The sequence below is a fragment of the Megascapheus bottae genome, chromosome 28 (genome assembly GCF_031878675.1).
Source record: "Megascapheus bottae isolate mThoBot1 chromosome 28, mThoBot2.hap1, whole genome shotgun sequence".
Lineage (NCBI taxonomy): Eukaryota > Metazoa > Chordata > Mammalia > Rodentia > Geomyidae > Megascapheus > Megascapheus bottae.
In genome coordinates, this window is record NC_143536.1 from 2209034 (window position 1) to 2229590 (window position 20557).

At 56.4% G+C, this 20557-nt stretch overlaps 1 protein-coding gene across 3 annotated transcripts in view; it reads left to right on the forward strand.

Moving 5' to 3' along the window:
• Scarb1 (scavenger receptor class B member 1) overlaps nucleotides 1–18109 on the forward strand; it is a 38039-nt gene extending 19930 nt beyond the window's left edge. Inside the window, exons 5-13 of one of the 3 annotated variants that reach the window (XM_090319859.1) lie at nucleotides 152–247; nucleotides 3409–3524; nucleotides 4113–4279; nucleotides 8195–8313; nucleotides 9827–9900; nucleotides 11536–11587; nucleotides 12155–12301; nucleotides 15146–15274; nucleotides 17444–17533. In XM_090319859.1, the coding sequence (XP_090175985.1) occupies nucleotides 152–247; nucleotides 3409–3524; nucleotides 4113–4279; nucleotides 8195–8313; nucleotides 9827–9900; nucleotides 11536–11587; nucleotides 12155–12301; nucleotides 15146–15274 (900 nt within the window). In that variant the 3' untranslated portion in view covers nucleotides 17444–17533. Of the gene's footprint in view, nucleotides 1–151; nucleotides 248–3408; nucleotides 3525–4112; nucleotides 4280–8194; nucleotides 8314–9826; nucleotides 9901–10207; nucleotides 10298–11535; nucleotides 11588–12154; nucleotides 12302–15145; nucleotides 15275–17443 lie in introns of those variants that run through there. The other 2 variants (XM_090319857.1, XM_090319858.1) reach the window with 2 other exon arrangements.
• Nucleotides 18110–20557: the final 2448 nt, after the last annotated feature.

Here is a 20557-nt window from a genome sequence, read left to right on the forward strand (position 1 = left end):
GCTGTGCCTGTGGCAGAGAGCACGGTGGGCAGCGTCCTGTGCCTCCACGGGTGGCTCTGTCCACCAGTGCTCGGCGTGTGACAAACCTCCGTGGGCCTCAGTGGGGCTCACTGTCAACTCCCCTCCCCCAAACACACACCTTTGTCCTCAGATGAACAACTCAGACTCCGGGGTCTTCACCGTGTTCACCGGCATGCAGAACTTCAGCAGGATCCACCTTGTGGACAAGTGGAACGGACTCAGCAAGGTGGGTGGGGGAGGCTGCTGCTCCAGGCTGGGCCCGCTCCTCCCCCTGGTCTGGAGGAGTAGCTGTGAAAGTCTGCCCCAGAGCACAGGAAGACTTTCCTATTAAAACCAAACAATGGAAGCTGGGCTCAGGAGGCTGAGAGCTGAGGATCCAGGTTCAAAGCCAGCCTGGGCACAAAAGGACCTGAGACTCTTATCCCCAATTAACCTCTAGAAAATGGGAAGTGGGGCTTGGCTCAAGGGTAGGGTGGTAGCCTTGAGCTGAAGAGCACAGGGACAGCACCCAGGCCAAATCCAAGCTCCTTGATGACCGCCTCCCCCCCCCCCAAAAAAAGAAACAAAACAACAATGGAGCCACATCCACTCCTCTTGTCTCTGTCCTACCCCCAGAGGAAAGCTGCTTCCCCGGTGATTCCCTGGCTCCACCCCTGCTCCCCAGTGTCCACAACTGTGGAAGATGCCGGATGCTTTCTTCTCCATTTTTTTTTTTTTTTTTGCCAGTCCTGGGGCTTGAACTCAGGGCCTGAGCACTGCCCTTGGGCTTTCTCAAGGCTTGAGCTCTACCACTTGAGCCTCAGCACCACTTTTATGTATTGGATGGTATGGAGGAATCAAACCTGGGTCTTTCTGCACGCTAGACAAGCACTCTACCACTAGGCCAAACTCCCAGCTCCTACATTGATTTTTTTTTACATCATATTTCAGATGTCAAGTTTAACAAAAAGTATTCAAGAATGGGATCTCTGAATGCAATCACTGGCACATAAATTTAAGAAGAAAATTAACATTAAACTGAGTTTGTATGTCATAGATACATATCGATCTATATAAAATTATTTCTATAGGGTATATTTCAATCACCAAGGTCATGCCAATGACCTTTTTTATTCTTTTGGTCTTAGCTTATCTCACTCAACATGATTTGTTTTAGTTTCATCCACTTTCCAGCGGATGCCATTATTTTATCTTCTGTTGACAATGTAGAATTCTATTGTGTGTGTGTGTGTGTGTGTGTGTATATATATATATGTGTGTGTGTGTGTGTATATGTGTGTGTGTATATATATGTGTGTGTGTATATATATATATATATATATATATGTACCACATATTTTTTTGTATCCATTCATCTGTAGTGGGGCATCTGGGTTGTTTCCATTGCTTGGCTATTGTGAATAGTGCAGAGATGAACATGGCTGTGCAGGTGTCCTTATCATATCCTGGGTTAGGATGCTCAGGGTAGATGTGTGGGAGTGACACGGCTGGGTCATAGAGAAAGTCTATTTTTAGGTTTTTGAGGAGCCTCCACACTGCCTTCCAGAGTGGCTGAGCTAGTTTACATTCCCACCAGCAGTGCAGTAGGTTCCTCTTTCTCCACAACCCACCCGCATTTGAAGTTGTCTGAGTTCAGAATATTGGCCATTCTGATTGGGGTAAGGTGGTATCTTTTGCTTGCATTTCATTTATGACCATAGATGATGAGCGTTTTCTCATATGCTTCTTTGCCACTTTAACCTCTTCTTTTGATAGGTCTCTCCTTAGTTCCCTTGCCCTTTTAGCGATTTGTTTGTTGGGTTGAGGGGGGCGGGATTAGTTTCTTGAGTTCCCCGTAGGTACTGGATATTAAGCATTTGTCTGATGTATTATTGGTAAATATCTTTTCCCAGTTGGTTGGCTGTCTTTCTACTTTAGAGCTATGTCTTGATCTGTGCAGAAACTTTTTGTTTTCAGGTAGTCCCATTTGTCCAGTCTCCCTCCAATCTATAGTGACTCTGACTTCCTCTTTTATGAAGGGAGTGGAATGCAGGTGTCTGTCTCTTTCTCTCATTCAGGGTATGGAACACAGGCGTCTCTCTCTCTCTCTCTCTCTCTCTCTCTCTCTCTCTCTCTCTCTCTCTCTCTCATACAACAGACAGAACACAGGTCTTCTGTGTGCTGCACAGTGCCCACTGTCCCAGCCATTTAAAAAGAAGTGTTTTAGTGGGGTGCAGTGGCTCATGCCTTTGATCTTAGCTACTCAGGAGGCTGAGATCTGAGGATTGCAGTTCAAAGCCAGCCCAGGCGCTAAGGAACGTGGGACTCTTATCTCCAGCTAACCACCATGGGAAGAGGGGCTGTGGCTCAGGGGTAGGGTGGTAGACTTGAGCTGCAGAGCTCAGGGACAGCGCCCAGACGCACAGTTCAAGCCTCACAAAAAAAAGGAATGTTTTGAGCTGGGTGGATGATGGATGGTGCATGACAGGCACGGTGGCTCACACATGGAATGCTAGTCAGGAGGCTGAGATCTGAGGATCACAGTTCAAAGCCAGTCTGGGCAGGAAAGATTATGAGACTCCAATTATTCAGCAAAATGCTGGAACTGGAGCCTTCGCCTTGAGCAAGAGAAGGTCAGGGGTAGAGCTGAGGCCTTGAGTTCAAGCTGCAGGACCAGCACAGAAAAAGAGAAAAAGAAGTATTTTGAGATGGGGTCTCCCTGGATAGCCCAGGCTAGTCTAGAACTTTATTTTTTCTTTGCCAGTCCTGGGCTTGAGCTCAGGGCCTGAGCTCTGTTCTTGGGTTTTCTCAAAGCTAGCACTCTACCACTTGAGCCTCACCGTCACTTCTGGCTGTTTTTCTATATAGATGGCCCCAAGGCAGCGAACCTGGGCCTTGGTGCATGCTAGGCAAGCACTCTACCACTAGGCTCCCAAACTCCCAGCCCCTCCCTAGTCTGGAACTTTTGATCTCCTCGCTCAACCTCCCATGTGCTGGGATCGTAGCACGGCCACGGTGCCTGGTGGCCTAAAGGATGCTGCTGAGGCTTTGTGACTTGCTTTCTCACTGTGAAATTCCAGTACAGCTGGAGGGGCCCCGTGGTCATTGGCTTTGCCCAAAGGCAGTGCCTGCTGGCTTGCCATGAGGCCTCGCTGCATGGCGCTGGCTCTGGGTATTTTGTCTGCCACTGCCCAGCCTTGCCTGTGGACGTCTGTGGGTCTGTGATATAAGCGATACCATTTTGTAAGAGAAATGGCTGAGGCCCCAGGCAAGGCCAGGTGACCTGTCCTCGCTGCCCACGGGTACTGGGTCTGGAATGAGTGGGGACACTGGCAGCAGGGCCAGTTGGGCATGCTGATGATGCCCAAGGCTGTCCAGAAGCCACAGGGTCCACCGCTCCTCCCGCAGGTCAGCTACTGGCACTCAGAAGGGTGCAACATGATCAACGGGACTTCCGGGCAGATGTGGCCGCCGTTTATGACTCCTGAGTCGTCTCTGGAATTCTACAGCCCCGAGGCATGCAGGTAGCAGCAGGATGCAGCCTCCATGCCACCCTGCATGCTGGTTCACTGGCACTGGCACCATTCTGAACTGTCTTGTTTTACCTTGCCGTGCGTGCGTGCGTGCATGTGTGCGTATGCGCGTGCGTGCGTGCGTGCATGTGTGCGTATGCGCGTGCATGCTTGTATGCACACATGTTCTGTACTAAGGCTTAATCTCAGGGCCTGGATGCTATGCTCTACCACTTGAACCACAACTCCACTCTGGCTTTTTGTGGATTGACTGGAGAAAGGAATCTCACAGCGTTTCCTGTCCATGCTAGCTCTGAACAGCCAGGGTCACAGGTGCAAGCCACCAGCACCCAGCTCCCTGAATATTCTGGCAAATCCCGAGCTGCAGGATCCTTGGAAGAGGAGGGCTGAGTGCATGCAGCTCTGGACTGAACGCTGTCTGGGTGTGGCCAGGACACGGGTGTGGGTGGGAAGGCCCTGCAGCCAGCGGGAGAGGTTGCATGCCCTGGCCATGAGAGAAGGCCGTGCAGGCGGCCATCGTGGCAGGTTGGGCTCTGGCTCGTGTTCTGGGGTCCTTTCTCACTCCTCTGTCCTCTGCAGGTCTATGAAGCTCATTTACAAGGAGCAGGGGGTATTTGAAGGCATCCCCACCTACCGCTTTGTGGCCCCCAAGACCTTATTTGCCAATGGCTCTGTCTACCCACCCAACGAAGGCTTCTGCCCGTGCCTGGAGTCTGGCATTCAGAACGTCAGCACCTGCAGGTTCAGTGCGTGTCCTCTGCTCTGTTCCCCTGCCCCCTCCGGCCCCCCAGGCCCAGGGCAGGGCCAGTGCCAGCAGAGACTCCACAGCCACTGTCCACCCAAGCCGTGGTCTCTGTACTCTTGATAATTCCATTAGGCTGCAGATAAGGGAGCAGCAGGGAGATAACCAGAGAAAGAACACAGGCTGTGTGTACCAGACACTGCGACATACTCACACACAAGTTTGTTATCTGTTATCTCTGGTTCTGTGGTTCCGAGCCTGCCTGGGTCTCCCTGGGCTAAGGTCACGCCATGCTGTGGTCAGCTGTGTGCGGGGAGTTCGCTCCTCTGCCTCTTCCTCTTGCTACAGGCGCTGGCACTCCTTGGCTTGCAGCCCCTTCCTGTTTCCAGGGTGGGCAACCTTGGATCCCTGGGCCTCGCCTCTGGCCTCTCCTGCCCCTTCCAGTATTCAAGACAGCCAGGGCTCCCTTGCTGTCTGAAAGGCAGCTGACCTATAACCTTGACTCCCTGGTGCCCTCGTATCTAGATCCACCGATGCCAGGACTGGGTGTGGGTTGAGACGGCCGGGTCATGGTGCTGCTTCCCACGTGTGACAGGGCTGGCCTCATGCCCGCTGCTTGTTTTGTCAGTCTCCTGTTTGGCCGTGCTAGGTGTGATCTCTGGCGTCCTCGAGGCCCAGGCCAGCCCCCATGGCCCACCCCAGTTGCTCAATCCAGACTCTAGGATGTCAGCTCAGGCGCCTCCTCACCCCTCACCCAGTGTGTGCAGGCCCAGGCAGCTCCGTCTCCACCCTCCCTCTGCAGCCCCTCCTCCCTGCTGCCTGCTCCCCTGCTTCCAAGCCTACAGCCCAGTCCTCAGGCCCTAGGCCTGGCCACCGCGCGTCAAGCTTGCGTGCCCACGTCAATTTTAAGTCCCATTTTTAAAGAGGCATTTCTGCTGCGTGCTGGTGGCTCATGCCTGTAATCCCAGTTACTCAGGAGGCTGTGATCTATGGATTCCAGTTTGAGGCCAGTCCAGGAGAGAAAGTCCGGGAGGCTGGAAGTGGAGCTGCAGCTCAAGTGCTAGCCTTAAACAGAAAAGCCCAGGGACTGCACTTAGCCCCTGAGTTCACACTCCCACATGTGCCCAGTGCTTCCAGAAAACATGCTGGCCTCTGAGAAAAACCCCTGTGTAATGGCAGCCCAGAGGTCTGGCAGCACACGTTCACACCGGTGTCCCATGGGTCCCTGTCACTACCAGTAAAGAGCAAGCGCACCTCATTGCCTTGGCTCCAGCTCGGCCGGCCCTGCAGAGCCTCTTTGCATCCTGCATGGCTTGTTCCTTTGCTGGCTTTCGTCTGATGCCACTTCCCCCTGGAGGCCTGCTCTGATTTCCTGCCTTCCAGTTGCTCCCTGAAACTGCTGTGTGCTCACGGCCCTGGGTTCCGGTTTGTTTACACAGCAGCCATCCACCCCCTCCCCCCGCTGGCTGCCACCCCCATGGTCAGTCCTGGCCTGTGTCCAGTGTGTGGTGGTGGCTCACACGGTGACTGAGTCGTGGACGACTGGGCAGTCCTGTATCCAAGAGCTGGGTCTGAGGCTGGGCTTTGGCCCAGCTCAGTGCTTGGTGGGTTTCAGCTGGAGATGTGGGCTGGGGCTGGTCTGCAGGCTGTGTGGCCTGCTGTGCTCACACTGCTTCTCCCCTCCCTCCCACTGGCCTGAGTTTCATTCTTGGGGTGTCTATGGGCGTTTCTGCCTCTAAGCTGGAGCTATCAGTTACCTCCCAGTGGTATGGATGGCCTCTGTGGCATACCAACACAGGGCAGACCTCTGTTCTCATCCTGGAACCTGCCATCTGCCTTTCCCCAGCACCTCTGCCACTTACTTCTGGGCTGGCTCTGCTGCCAGTCAGGCATTCTCTGAGGCGGCCCCTGGAGGCTCCCTGCCCCCTCCAGGGAGAAGGACCCCAACATCCATTCCAGCCAAAGTCCCAGGGCTGGCTCAGATTGGTCTCTCGGGTCTCCTGCCCTGCTGTAAGCCAATCACTGTAGCAGAGGCTGAGCTGTGCTGGGGGATTAACCAGCCTGTGTCACGTGACTAGACCCCAGCACCATCCAGAGCACCTGACAGAGTAGGGGACAAACAGGGTCTTGGGAGTGTGGCCTGGTGGTAGAGTGCTCGCCGAGCACGTACCAAGCCCTGGGTTCCATTCTTGGGTACCAATACGCAGAAAAAGCTGCAAGTGGTGCTGTGGCTCAGGCGCTAGAGCGCTAGCCTTGAAGATGGTTGACCCCAGTAATTTCCAGAGTGCAAGAGGAATGAAATAATGTCAACCTGCCCCAGCGGGCTTCTTGTCACTGTTATCACGGTGCCCGCCTCCGTGCCCAGCCTCCCTTTCAAAGCCTCATAGATTTTCCTGCCCAAGCTGGCCTCAAATCCCCGTTCTTCCATCCCCAGCCTCCTGGGGAGTCTCCAGGCAGAGCATCAGTGTCTGGCTGGCACGCATGTCTGTCTAGTAATGCCACAGGGCTACGAGAACCCTCTTGCCCTTGATACTTGGAGTTCCTAGATGTGCTTTCAGTGGCATTTTATCTGAAGATTAAAAAAAAAAGATCTGCATATTTCCCTCTTGAGGCCTTGATAATTTCTTGGACTCAGGACTCCCTCATTTGACGTCTCTGATGTGCCCTGCGCTGTAATCTCTGGCAATCCTCAGCAATTATGCCTGGTTAGACTTGTCATAAAGCTATAAATTAATTATGCGGATTGCCCAGGCAGGGCTCTGTCAGGGTGTCAGGTAATAAAATTGGGTGACTTGCAGGCAGTTATTGGAAAGCCTGGCAGCCACCCGCCTAACAAAGTTTCATGAGCAGGGTGGGGATGGGGGGAGTGTGGTCTAGTGGTAGAATGCTTGCCTAACATGCATGTAGACTTGGGTTCGATTCCCCAGTACCACATACCCACATACATAGAAAAAGTCAGAAGTGGTGCTGTGGCTCAAGTGGTAGAGCACTAGCCTTGAGGGAAGCCCAAGTACAATGCCCAGGCCCTGAGTTCAGTCCTCAGGACTGGCAAGACAGGCTGTGGGGTTCTTTGCCCTGTCCCATTGGCTTATGGCTGCTTCACTTCTCAAGAGCATCGTAGAAATGGTTCCCTGTGCCTGTGCCATATCCCATGGCTCAGCTGTGGGGCGGAAGCTGGGGAGCTGCTACATTGGAAGGAGTTTGTCCCCCAAAACCTTGCCACCAGCTTAGTGCAGGGGGCTCAAAGGCCTTTTTGTTTTTGTTTTTCTGCAGTAGTGAGGCTTGCACTCAGGACCTCATTCTCACTAGGCAGGCCCTCAACCCTGCGAGCCATGCCCCACTCCCTTTCAGCATGGGCCTGGTCTGTGATCTTTCTACCTGTGCTTGGTCATCCACTGGGAGGGTCGGCCTGCACCTGCACCCAGACAATTGTTGAGCTAGGGTCTTGCACACTGCACCACTCATCCTGTCTTTCTGACAACAGCAGAACCATCTAGAACTTGCGGTTACGAGGTGGGGTGTGGCCTAAGTGGGGCTTTCCACGTTCAGGAACGCCAGACCTGGGGGGCTGCAGGGTGCAGTCTGGTGGCATGTGGGGGTGGGTCACCCTGTCCTCCCCTCTTCCTCCATCTCTACCAGCCATCCCCGCCCGCCTCCTCTGTGCTGTAGCCACAGCTGCAGCTTGAGTGGCCGGTTGTGCAGCCTGTCTCGGCTCCCAGGCCCCTCTCTGGCCCCTGTCCTGAGTCTTCAGGCTGGCCTGGGGGTGGCCGGTGGGCCTGAGCTCTCATCTCTGGGCTTTCTCTCTGGGGGAGTGGATGGGTCACTGAGCACAGGCCCGCCCCACAGGCAGCCTCTGGCAGAGGAGCAGCCCCGGGTCTCTGGACCAGTCTCACCTGCCCTGTCTGTGCTTCCACTCCAGATGCACCCATGTTCCTCTCCCACCCACACTTCTACAATGCTGACCCTGTGCTGGCAGAAGCCGTGCTTGGTCTGCACCCCAACCCGGAGGAGCACTCCCTGTTCCTGGACATCCACCCGGTAAGCCCTGGCCCTGCCCGTGCCGGGGGGGGGGAACCCCGGGGACCCTGTCCTCTGATCTCCCCAGAGAAGAGCTGCTTTGGCTTTGGTGAGGAGGCTGCTCTTGGCACTGACCCTGTTGAGGATCAGCCATCAAGGCACCTGCTGTCCCCTGGCTCCATAGTTCAAGGATGTTCTTATCTCATTATCAGCTCGCTAAAGGCCTTAGGACAGTAAATTAATTAGGGATTATCAGCTACTTGGTGAGGCGCCACTTAAGGCTTGTGATTGCTGCAGATGAATCAGTGTCCTCTGTGCCCAGACCTAGAAGTGTGGGGTGTCCGTTGGTGCCCGTGGGCTGGCTGGCTTCCGCACAGCCCCGCACCCTGCTGTGGGGGCTTCCAGCAGGCACTCCTGGTCCTCTAGGTGCAGTTTTGTTGGTGGCGTGGGGGTGGGGAGACAAAGCTGGCAATAAAGTTACAGCCTGCACTCACTGCAGGGGCTCTACCGCTCTGAGCCGAAGCCCTAAAGAGAAACTTTCTGTGGCAGCCTTGGGGCCTGAACTCAGGGTCTGGGCGCCGTCCCGAGCGCCTTGGCTCAAAGCTAATGCTCTTCCCCCAACCCACAGTGCCATTTGCACCTTTTTTGGTGGCTAATTGGAGATAAAGAGTCTCACAGACTTTCCTGCCCAGGCTGGCTTCACAGTACAATCCTCAGATCCTTCTGAACAGCTAGGATTACAGGCAGGAGCCACTCACTGGTACCTATTTATTTTATTTATTTCCCCAATCCTGGGGCTTGAGCTCAGGCTTAGGTGCTTAGGTGCTGTCCCTGAGCTTTTGCTCAAAGCCAGCACCCTACACTTGAGCCACAGCACCACTTCTGGCCTTTTCTGTGTATGTGGTACTGAGGAATGAAACCCAAGGCTTCATGAATGCTAGGCAAGCCCTCCACCACTAAGCCACCTTCCCAGCCCTGGTACCTATTTTTAAAGTCAGTTAGAAGTGGAAAAATAAAAACTGCATCTGTGTACATGTCACCCTGGAGTAGGTGCAGCCAGCCCTGTAGATCAGTCCGCGTTCTTAGCCAGACATGGTCGTGCCTGCTTGTAGCCCCAGCACCGAGGGCAGAGGACGGGCTGGGCTCCACAGCAGGCAGGGTTGGGGACCGTGAGCTCCATCGCTTGCTCACAGCACCTTGTGTGGCCCCTGGTAGAGTGGGCAGTGCCAGCTCCACACTGACACCCTAGGCCCAGAGCTCCTGGCGCGAGGACAGATGATGTGTACCCAGTAGGTGCCAGGACTGGCTGTTCCCACCAAGCACAATTTGAGGTCTTAGGGCCCTCCAGGAAGGAGCCCCCTCCTGAGCTGCCCACCCCTGGGTTCTTCCTCCAGTGGGACTGGGTGGTGGAGTCGGGAGGGGGGAGGCATGAGGAAATGCTCTAGTGTCCTCCCTGATCCCTCTGGGGACAGCTGGCTTGGGACGTGGTCTCAGGGTGAGTGGCGGGCAGCTCCTCACTGGCTTGTCGTGGCAGGTCACTGGCATCCCCATGAACTGCTCCGTGAAGCTGCAGCTCAGCCTCTACATCAAAGCTATCCGGGGCATTGGGTGAGTGCACTGGTGTGGGGAGGAGTTCAGGGCGTGGCTCGGGGGGGGGTCCCACTCCTTCCCATCATCCCCCAAAGACTTCTTAGCTCTGGGTGATACCTAGCCTGAGTTCTGACACCCCTCCCAGGACCCCCCTTTCCTTCCTTTTCATTACTATGAAGTGGTTGTACAGAGTTTATAAGGTTGTTGACTGATTCTGGGGCTTGAACTCTGGGATTTGGGCTCTTGCTCTGCTTTCTTGCTTGTGGGCTGGGGTTCTACTACTGGAGTTATGATCGCAGACCTGGAGTCTTGTACTTTTATCCAGGGCTTGGCTGGAGTGCGACCCGCCCTATCTGTGCCTCCTGAGTAACGAGTAACAGAGATTATTGGCATGTACCACCTGGCTTGTTTTTGAGACAAGAGCTCAATAAAAGCCAGCCTTGAACTCAATGATTTCAGCTTCTCCTCCTGAGTAAGCTGGGGTGACAGGTGTGTGCCACCACACGGAGCTCCTGTTAGTTAGTATTCTACAGCTGTGTTCACCTGATGTAACACGCCATCCGGCTCTTTGATGATACTTGACACTCTACCTTCTTTTTTTCACTGTTGCTTCTGTAGAACTCTTGTAGGTGTTGGGGAGCAGATGCCCCAGCTTGTGCTGGAAGCTCCCTAAAGACATTCACAGTCCAAGGCTAAGACCACCCCAGCTTTCTCTTCCTTCCTTCCTTTCTCTTGCTATGCCAAGGATTGAACACAGTGCCTTACACAATGTAAGCAACTACTTTACCACTGAGCCACAAGCCCAGCCCTATCTGTTCCATTTTTTTCTAGCACACTGAGGTTTCCATCCTCAAGGTTATCTCCAGTCAAAATGGCTATTGCAGCTCCAGCTGCATCTGCATTCAGGCATCTGAAAGGGAAGAGGGGGGCAGGGTTACTTTCCAGCTATTCTACAAAATCTGTTACTGTGTCATGAATCAGCACTTAGGCTGGAAGCTTCCCAAACCCTAGCAGGACCAAAGGAGAAGAGTATTATAGTTCACTAAATCACCATCTTGAACAAAAGAAGGATTCTTTTTTTTTTTTTTAACAAAAGGGACACAGCTATCAGCCCTTGCCATAGAGATGTGAATTTTTATTTTTATTGTATTTTATTGTCAGAGGTGGGGCTTGAATTCAGGGAGGGCCTGGACATTGTGGGGCTTTTGCTCAAGACTAATTAGAGCTCCACCAGTTGGAGCCAGAGCTCTGCTTCGGTTTTCTGGTCATTAACTGGAGATGAGTTTTACGGACCTTCTTGCCCGGGCTGGCTTTGAACTGCCATCCTCAGATCTGAGTAGCTAAGACTGCGCGAGGCTCCGGAGCCCCGCTAAGATGTGAATCTGTAATTTTCAAAGATGACTCAAATTGTGAAGATGGTGGCTTCCTGCCAGGCAAGATCCCCTGAAGGTCGGGGTCCTGTGCCCCAAACCTGCGCGCGGAGCCGCTCAGGGCCCCGCCCCCGCCCCATTCCCCGCCCCCCCCAAGGTCCGGGTCCTGTCCCCCAAACCTGCGCGCGGAGCCGCTCAGGGCCCCGCCCCGCGCCAGGCCCCGCCTCCCCCTCCCCCGCCCCCGGGTGCCTAGCTTCTCACCTGCTCGCCCTCCTGTTTCCAGGCAAACCGGGAAGATCGAGCCGGTGGTCCTGCCCCTGCTGTGGTTTGGCGAGGTGAGGCCGGGCGCGGTCTAGAGCCGCAGGGCTGGGGGAGCGGCACGGACGACTGCACCCCCGCCAACTCCGTGGTCAGCCCGGGTGGAGGCCGGGACAGCTGCCCGGAGCAGCTTCCCCGGCCCCCAGGGTTTGCTTTTCACTTTAAAATTTGGGGGCTTGAACCCAGGACCTCGTGCTTTCAGGGCTCTCTTGCTCAAGGCTGGCTCTTCATCACTTAAGGCATCCCACCGGCCTGGCTTTTTGCTGGTTAATGGAAGGACTGTTCTACTCCACGCAGCCTTTTTGGCTCTAGGCGCTTTCCGTCCCTTGGCCACGCCCCCTGACGTCTCTCGTTCATTAGCTAGAAAGTTGACCGCGTGGGTGGGGCTTATGAGCTGCACCTATTTCCCATTGGTCACAGTGCAATCACATGGCTCTGCCCAGCTGCAAGGCAGTTTGGGAAACGTAGTTCAGTGCGTTGAGGCGAGGGAATCCTGGGAGGGGAGAGAGGCCAGCGTCGTGGGACACGGGCGCCTGCGCCTCGCCGACTTCGTCGTTAGCTGACATCGTCGTCCCGCCTTGCAGAGCGGGGCCATGGAGGGCGAGCCACTGCGCACGTTCTACCGGCAGCTGGTGCTGGTGCCCAAGGTGCTGCACTACGCGCAGTATGTGCTGCTCGCCCTGGGCGGTGCTCTGCTGCTCGTGCCCATCGTGTACCAAGTCCGCAGCCAGGTAGGCGGGGCGGGGCCGGCGGGGCGGGGCCGGGCCGGGGGCGGGGCCGGGGGGCGGGGCCGGGGCGGGCCCCGCGGGCGCTCTCCCGCCCTGCACCTCCCGCTCCTCTGCTCTGCGCCCTTCCGCTCTCCGCCTGTTCTGGGGGGGCTGCAGGGGTCGGGGCAGCCCTGGGCGCAGCCAGCCGACTGACTCCGTGCGCGCCTGCTGCTTGCAGACCGGCCCATGACCCGAGAAGGAGCTGGCGGAGGAAAGGGGAGGCTGAGGCAGGAGCATGGCGTGCTCAGGGCCAGCCTGGGCTACCCAGTGAGTTTGGTGTCAGTCTCTGCTCAGTGGCGAAACCTAGCGAAAGTCCCAGGCTAAACGTGATGGAAAACGTGACAGCCGTCATCTGAGCCGTGTGTGGGATTGAAGTTTAAAATTTCTAGTGGCCACTCCTAAGTCAGAAGACATAAGTGAAGAGAATTGTAACTGTAAATTTAGCTGAACCGAAATACAGATCCAAAATGTCATTGCAATATGTAACTGATGCAAAAGTTACATTTTTTAATATTTTTTCAGTAGATGAAGTTTCTAGCATTCAGTGGAGTTTTTTGTCCATTATGGCGCTTGAACTCAGGGCCTGGGTGCTGTCCCTAAGCTCTTTCCCTCAAGGCTAGCACTCAAGTGGCCACAGTGCCACTTCCAGTTTTCTGGTTGTTAATTGGAAGTAAGAATCTCATGGCTTTCCCTGCCAGGGCTGGCTTTGAATTCAGATCTCAGCCTCCTGAGTAGCTAGGAAAAGGCATGAGCCATCAGTGCCCAGCTCACTGGCTCAATGTGTATTTGCTCCATGTGGGCTCATCCTGTTTTTTAATGGCCACTCAGGCTCTCAGATCAGACTCCACCTGTCCAGGCAGCCTGAGGATGGTCTGATCAGGAAGAGGTAGGGTCCAGACTTGGGTTTCACGCAAGACATTGGAAGGAAGTGATCCTGGCAGGCTGCAAGTGGAGAGGGACTGGAGGCCTAGGAGCTTGTGTTCTGAGGGGCCCTGGGGTGCAGGGCAAGCAGCTTGGAACAATTCTGGAGTGACTGGAGTTTTCCAGGCATCTTTAAAGGAAGGTTGGCAGGGAGGGCCTGGACTGGGAGGACAAAGCAGGGCACAGAACACATGTGAACCCAGTATCTGTCTACAGAAGTAGAAAGTCGGGGGCTGTTACCCCCACCTGCTTCCTGACCTTCACCTTCCAGAGTACGTCCAGCAACTTATCTGGAGAGTGGGGTGGGGATGCATTGTGCGCAGATCTGTGGGATCCAGAAATGATCAGAGTATGAGGTCCAGAGACCAGGCTGGGGCCCCTGGTCAGGGAAGGGAGGGCAATTATGAGGGGTGGAGCCACTGCCCCAGGCTGGGAGGCTGTGATGACTCACTGCCTACCTAAGTGGACCTGGGCAGCCCATGGGGGGGGAGGCTGCTCTCACTTCTGGTCCCGACAACCCTAGTGCTGCTTTCCAGATCTTTCTTGCTTCCTCTTTTGAGAAAGTGTATGTGTTTTCTTGCTTGCTATGGGATGGAAGAATCTTCATGGACTCTCTTCATCTGTGCCTGGGCCTTGACTTCCATTCTAAACCTCTTCACTGCCGCCCCCTCCCCCCCACCCCCCCACCTGTGTCTGGTCCCCAACTTCCTTCCAGATCCCTCATCTCCAGAAGAAGCATTCCCAGGCACCGTAGGCCCTGGCTCACTGTGTCACCTGATTGGCCAGGGGACATGGTCCAAGTAGCTCTGCTGGATGCCCTTCCCTGTCACAGCTTAGTGGCAGCCAGGCCCTGCCAGGCTGGGAGGTCAGAAGAGACCAGAGCCAGGCTGCAGCCTGCAGCACTACCAGGGCAGTGGCGCAAACACATGGCTGCCTGGCCCTGGTCGTCGGGTTCCCCCTGCTCTCCTCTAGCCATCTGTCAGACGGAGGGGACAGCAGGACAGCGCTGCCTTACCTGTTTCCAGGTAGACCCCTCCCTTCCCCCTTCCAGGGCCACAGGAGCCCATTTGTTTCTGTGGCCCATGCCCCACATCTCTGCCCCTAGTCTCAGGTGAGTAGGTGGCTGTGATGGCAGCCTGCCCCTTTGTGTGTGTGTGGGTATGGGGCTTGAGCTCAGGGCCTCACACTCTTGCTTGGCATTTTCACCAAGGCTGGCATGCTACCACTTGAGCCACACCTTCTCTTCCAGCTTTTTGGGGGTTAATTGGTAGTCTCGCCATCTCTTCTGTTGGCCAGCTTTGCATTGTGATTCTCCGATCTCGGATGACTCACCTGCAGTGCTGCATTTTGTCTCTTCCCTCCTGGTGGGGATGAATCTGGCCAGTTTTGATAGCTTGTCCTGGTTTCTTTTTACAAACTGTGTGCCGGCGACGGTGCTTTTCCCGAGGAATTTTCAAGCCATTCCATGTTTGCTTTTATTTCTGCGGTCCTGGGCACCGAGCCCAAGGCCTGTGTTCTACTATTTGAGCCTCATCCCCCAGTCCTGAACTTGGAAGTTTTGTTTTGGAACATCTGGTACCTTTGTTTGCTAAGCAGGCACACTAGCACATGAGCCAGGCCTGTAGTCTGTATTTTGCTTTTGAAACAGAATCTTACTTTGTCCTGGCTGGCCTTGAGCACCCAGTTCTCCTGCCTCTGCTTCCCAAAGGCCAGGACTACAGGCATACATCCCCACATCTGAGGACAGATTTCTTTTTTCTTTCTTCTCTTGTGACGCTGGGCTGGAGCCTCAGGCCTGGCACCTCTGAACTCGGCCCTGGGTGACATGCAGGCACACACTTCTGGTTCTGGGTGCACGTACTTTAAACAAGCTTGGTTGTCTTCTAGGAGAGATGCTATTTATTTTGGAGTGGAGGTAAAAAGGGCTCCGAGGATAAGGAGGCCATTCAGGCCTACTCGGAGTCGCTGATGAAGCCAGCGACCAAGGGCACGGTGCTGCAGGAGGCCAGACTGTAGGTGGGTACCAGGTAATCCTGCCGTGCGCCCGTCTTCCCCAGCCAGCAGCGCTGTGGGTCACGGGCACCGCCGGCCCCTCCGCAGCCGGTAGATCCAGCTGGGGGAAGACTCCCTTTGGGGTCCTGGCAGAAGGGCCCCTGGTTCCCTATCTCATTTGCCAGGTTGAACCTTGCGGGTCAAGGTCAAGGTCAGGTTGGCGAGGTTGCTGGAGATGCAGACTCTACTCGCCCTGGAGGGCCAGAGCCCCTTAGAGTCCAGTCCTGAAGGTTTGGGATCTGCAGCTTCATGGCTTCCCAAAAGATTTCGATGGCAGGAGCTCAGGGACCCATGTTTGAGGCCTGTGGGCCTCACAAAGAACAAAGAATGTAGGCACGAGCTGAGTGTCTGCTGACACCAGGCCTGCTAGTCAGACTTAGCACCCACAGGAAAGTTTACCTGAATTTCAGGTCAACTTTTGTTTTTGTTTTGCTGGTTTGGGGATGGGACTCTGGGCCTGGGCACTGTCCCTGAGTCCCTTTGTGCTCAAGGCTAGTGTTTTACCACCTGAACCACTTCCAGCTTTTTTTGAGTAGTTTACTGGAGATGAAAGTCTCCCAGACTTCCCTGCCTGCACTGGTTTCAAACCATGGTCCTCAGATCTCAGCCACCTGAGTAGCTAGGATTCCAGGCATGAGCCACTGGCACCTGGCAAACTCACACCAGCTGCCTTCACCAAAAGTCTGTTCCGGGCAGTGCTGTACCCACTGCCGTCCTGTGGGCTGTGCCCTGCCAGGTTGGTGCCAGGCCTGTCATCTGGGGCTGACAGGGCGAGGCTCTGTGGGGAAGTGCCCTGCTGTCCGCAGCGTCTGCCTCTGGCCTGTCGTGCCAGGCCCTCTCAGTGGGACCGAGGGGACAGCAGGGCTGGGCAGCGCAGGGTCCTGCCCCCTACTTTCTGAACCTGGGGAGCAGGGCTTTTTGTGGTGGGACCCACTGCCCCATGGAATGGCTTGAGCGTAGCCCAGCCATGTGCATGTGAGGATTCGCCCTGTGAGGGAGTCCTGGGAATGGAGCAGAGGCCTGGCCCCGTGTCACCCTCTGCCCACACCTTTGCCTAGGAAGTGCTGCTGTGCGCTCTAGCCCGGAGGGCGTTTGTAGCCAGGGCAGCCCCAGGGCGGTGCAGTGAGCCCCAGGCACAGCTGGTCAGGGTGGCCTTGGGGAGCTGTTCTGACTGCTCCATCTTCCTCGCTTGTGAATTCTCCTCTGTCTGCTGTCAGCTGCTGCGGTGTGGGGGAGGCCCAGCCTCTGTGGTGTGGGAGGTCCCCCTTCCCCCATCCCCGTGTACTGACTGGCTCTGCTTTCTCCAGGACGGAGGGTTTCAACTTAGGCTTCACCCTTACTGGGCATGTGCTCCCCTACCTGAGCCCCACCTCCTGCTCTCTTGGCTTGGGTTATTTGGAATGGGTTTTTGCCAGCCTGGACCGAGAGTCAGCCACACCTCCTGCGTGGCACAGCACAGCACTAGCCTTTTCTTGACGACTTTTGTGAATGTCCATCCTCCCACTCTGCCACCCCAGGCATGACCACCCCCAGGCGTGGCCCGCCAGCTCCTAGCTGTGTATCTTCCTCTTGTGGTGGCTTTTGAGACACGCACAGGCTGGTCTTGAACTGGCTATTCTCCCACCTGTCTCCTCAGAGCTGGGGCTACAAGTGTGTGCCCGGTTGTTCTTGCTCTTACTGTTACCTTCATCCACGCTGAGGTTGTGAGTGTAGAAGTCGGGGGATGCAGCCTCTGCTCACTCTGCTCCACCTTGCTGTCCTGTCCTGTTCGTCTCCCCAAGCCCCCGTCGTGCTGGGGCCACTGAAGGCTGGGTGGTCGCTCCCGTCCCCTGTGTCTGTGCAGGCACAGCAGTGGGTCCAGGGCTTCTCAGCGCAGTTCTGTAAGCCGGGGCCATGGCGCTGCTCAGGCCCCTGGCCCTGGTGTGAAACACAGTCCTCTGGCGTGGAAATTGGGGTCATTTCTGGGAGTGGCAGAGTGGCACCACCCACACCTGCCTCTGCCTTCTCTCTGAGCCTCGGTTTCCCTGTCTGGAGGGTGGGCCGAGCCTCATGGCACCCTGATGTCCTCTGTGAGAAGCTGGTGTTTGGTGGTTCTGGATTGCTGGCTGGTGACCGGACCCCCTTTCTCTGCAGGGTCCTAAAGACTCAGGGAGCCCCCCAAGCCCGGTCACTCAGCCAGGTTGGGCCCCCAGCCCCTGCACCCCGCTTCTTGAGGACTCTGTCTGCGGATGGCCCACCAGCCCCTCTGCCTGACCCCGGTGCCACCCACCTGCTGGATGTGCCACACGTGGCCAGGCATGTGCTGACACCGTGGAGCCAGGAAGAGGCCACCACGCCTGCCCACGGGTGCCCCGCCATTCCGTCCCCCGCTGAGCCAGGCTCTGCTGATCCCACCGAGGCCCCCAGGTCCCCGCCAGGCGCCACAGATCATGTCCCGGAGCCCGGGCAGCCGGTGCAGGCACCTGACCCAGTGCCTGCGGTCCCGCCAGGAGAGGCTCCATTGTGTCCTGCTGTGCAGAGCCCTGGGGCCCTGCAGCCACAGGCCCAGGGCTTCAGCCTCTCTCCGGGCCTCCTCTGGCCTCACATGTACCAAGCCAGCAGGCCCCGCCCCATCCCCCTCAGTTCCCCAGCTCTCAGGTGCCAAGCAGGGGCAGGAGTGCCCTAGCGTGCCCCAGGGACAGGACCAGCCCACTGCAGGGCTCCTGGGACAAGCTGCTGCCCCTTTTCTACTGGAAGAGGAATTTGATCAACTTTTAACATGAGTTCATAATTAAAACAATAAATCTTCTTGACATTTGAGCATGGTGTAGCGTTGCTTGCTGGCTGGGGGTGGGGTCCAGGCCTCTGGGTGCTCAGTGGAAGAACACAGAGGTTCTGATGTTGGGCAGTGGTGACTAAGGCCGGTGAGTGTTGAATCTGTGTGCTGTTGTCCCCTGGTGCAGGTCTAGGGTGGGTGTGGCACTTTGGGGACTCTGCAGTGACGGCCCTGCCCCTCGCAGGGCACCATGGGCTGGCCATTTTGGTGTCATGATTCCACCTCCCTTATCACCGAGCTGCCTGCTGTGGTCAGCATGGCATCACCCTTGGGGTGCCACCAGGTCGGGCTACCAGTTAGCAGTGTGACTACCCAGCCCTTCCCTCGGAACTAGAGCCAGCTGGGGCCCGTGGGGGCCCTGCCAGTGGGCGCAGGGCTGCGGCCGGAGCGCCGGGCTGTCACCTGCTGGACCGGCTGCTCTGGAGGGGCCTATGAAGTGAGCCACCGTCTGTCTGTCCCCCCTCCTGCCCTGCCTCCCTGACTGGGATCTGGGCCTCCGGAACGTTCCAGAATCGGCCACCAGGGGGCAAGCTGGGCCTGCAGGTTTCACCAAGCTTGCTCCCGGCTGGGGTCACGGGATCCAGCAGGTCTCCAAGGACAAGTCCTGTGGACAGGAGAGGGCCATAGGGACAGGGCCACAGAAACAAGAACATCACACAAAATGAGAACGCCCTGGGCCTCAGCAGGTTCCATCCTGGGGTTAGGGGAAGAGAGGAGCACTGTGCTGGGGAGGGGTGACAGGAGAGTGCTTCTAGAAGTTTCCTCTGAGGACTGCCATTTATGCCAGTCCCTGTTGGAGTTGGAGGGATCCAGCAAAGGGCACTCCAGGAACCAGGAGGTGCTCATACCAAAGCCCGGAGGTAGCACCTGAAAGCCGGGCAGGCTGCTGCATGAGGGCGGGGGACAGGCTCTGTCAAGTCGGGCTCGCAGGAGTTTGGTGGGAGCGCCATGACTGCTCTCTGCCTCGTGGGGTCACTGAGAGGCAGTGAACACGGGCACCGGGGCTGAGTTCTGGGAGACGTGTTTTCCTGGTGCCACCACCCCTGGCCGGAGGGCCCTCAGCGCTGGGCCTGGTCGGGGAGGGGCTCTGGGACTTTGTCTCTTCTCTTTTTGGTCGTGGGACTTGGACTCTGGGCCTGGGTGCTGTCCCTGAGCTCTTTAGCTTAAGGCTACCCTCCTGCCCCTTGAGCCACAGTGCCACTTCTGGTTTTCTGGTGATTAGTTGGAGATGAGACTTTGTAGTGCCCAGGCTGGCTTTGAACCTCGATCCTCAGATCTCAGCCTGCCGAGTAACTAGGATTGCAGGCGTGAGCCACCTTACCTTACCTCTTTTCTTTTTCTTTTTTTTTTTTTTTTTTTTTTTTTGCCAGTCCTGGGCTTGAGCTCAGTGCCTGAGCACTGTCCTTGGACTTTCTCAAGGCTAGAGCTCTACCACTTGAGCCTCAGCACTACTTCCAGCTTTTTTCTATGTATGTGGTACCGAGGAATCGAACCCGGATCTTCGTGCATGCTAGGCAAGCACTTTAACCACTAGGCCAAATGCCTGGCCCCCCAGCTCTTTTCTTTTCTTCTTTCCTTCTTTCAGTTGTGGTCAGTTGTAGGGCTTGGCCTCCGGGCCTGGGTGCTGCCCCTGAGCTTTTTGCTCAAGGTAAGCTCTCTACTACTTTTGAGCCACAGTGCTGCGTACGTTTAAGTAGTTGATGGGAGCTAAGAGTCTCGTGGGGACTTTGTGGCTTGGAAGCCCAGTGCTCAGATCTCTGCCCAGGTCAGCCTAGGAAATTGGCCCCTGCAAGTGCTGGGCTGGCCACCAGGTGTCACTGTGACCCAGCCTTTGGGCCTGGGCCCAGGGCTGCCGACATCCTTGCCTCCATTCCGTGAATGAGAACCGACGTGGAGCCACAGCTGCCCCCGCAGCCCCCTCCCCCACGCCTGTGCTCCGACAGGGGACTTTCCCCACATGCAGGGTGCTGGCACAGTGCATGGCTGAGCTGTGTGTTCACCCATAAATCTGGCTGTGGCCCCCGTTTGGTTGTGCAGAGAACTTCAGATGCCTGGGAGGAGAACCCTAGATGCTGACCGAGCTGGGTGCCTCACTCGCTGCCCAGCCTGCTGTGGGGAAACCCAGGCCCCCAGGCCCTGGAGCTCAAGCAGTGTCTCCTCACTGCCAAGGCCCAGCCACCAGTGACCCTAACTTCCCTTTTGCTTTTCTGGGAGCAGGGCTCACCGCAGGCAGTCCAGCTGGACTCCCCCAGCCTGGGAGGGCAGGGGGCAGCAGCTCCCCCACTTCAAGAAGGCCACTGCCCACCAGGCAGCCACCCCAGAAAACCCCAGGGGGGCGTCCTGGGCCCCTGCAGGGCCCTGGAGCATGTTAGCAGTGCTACTGGGCACGCAGAAGCCACAGGGGACACAAAGCCGGGCGCAGATCTCGGGAG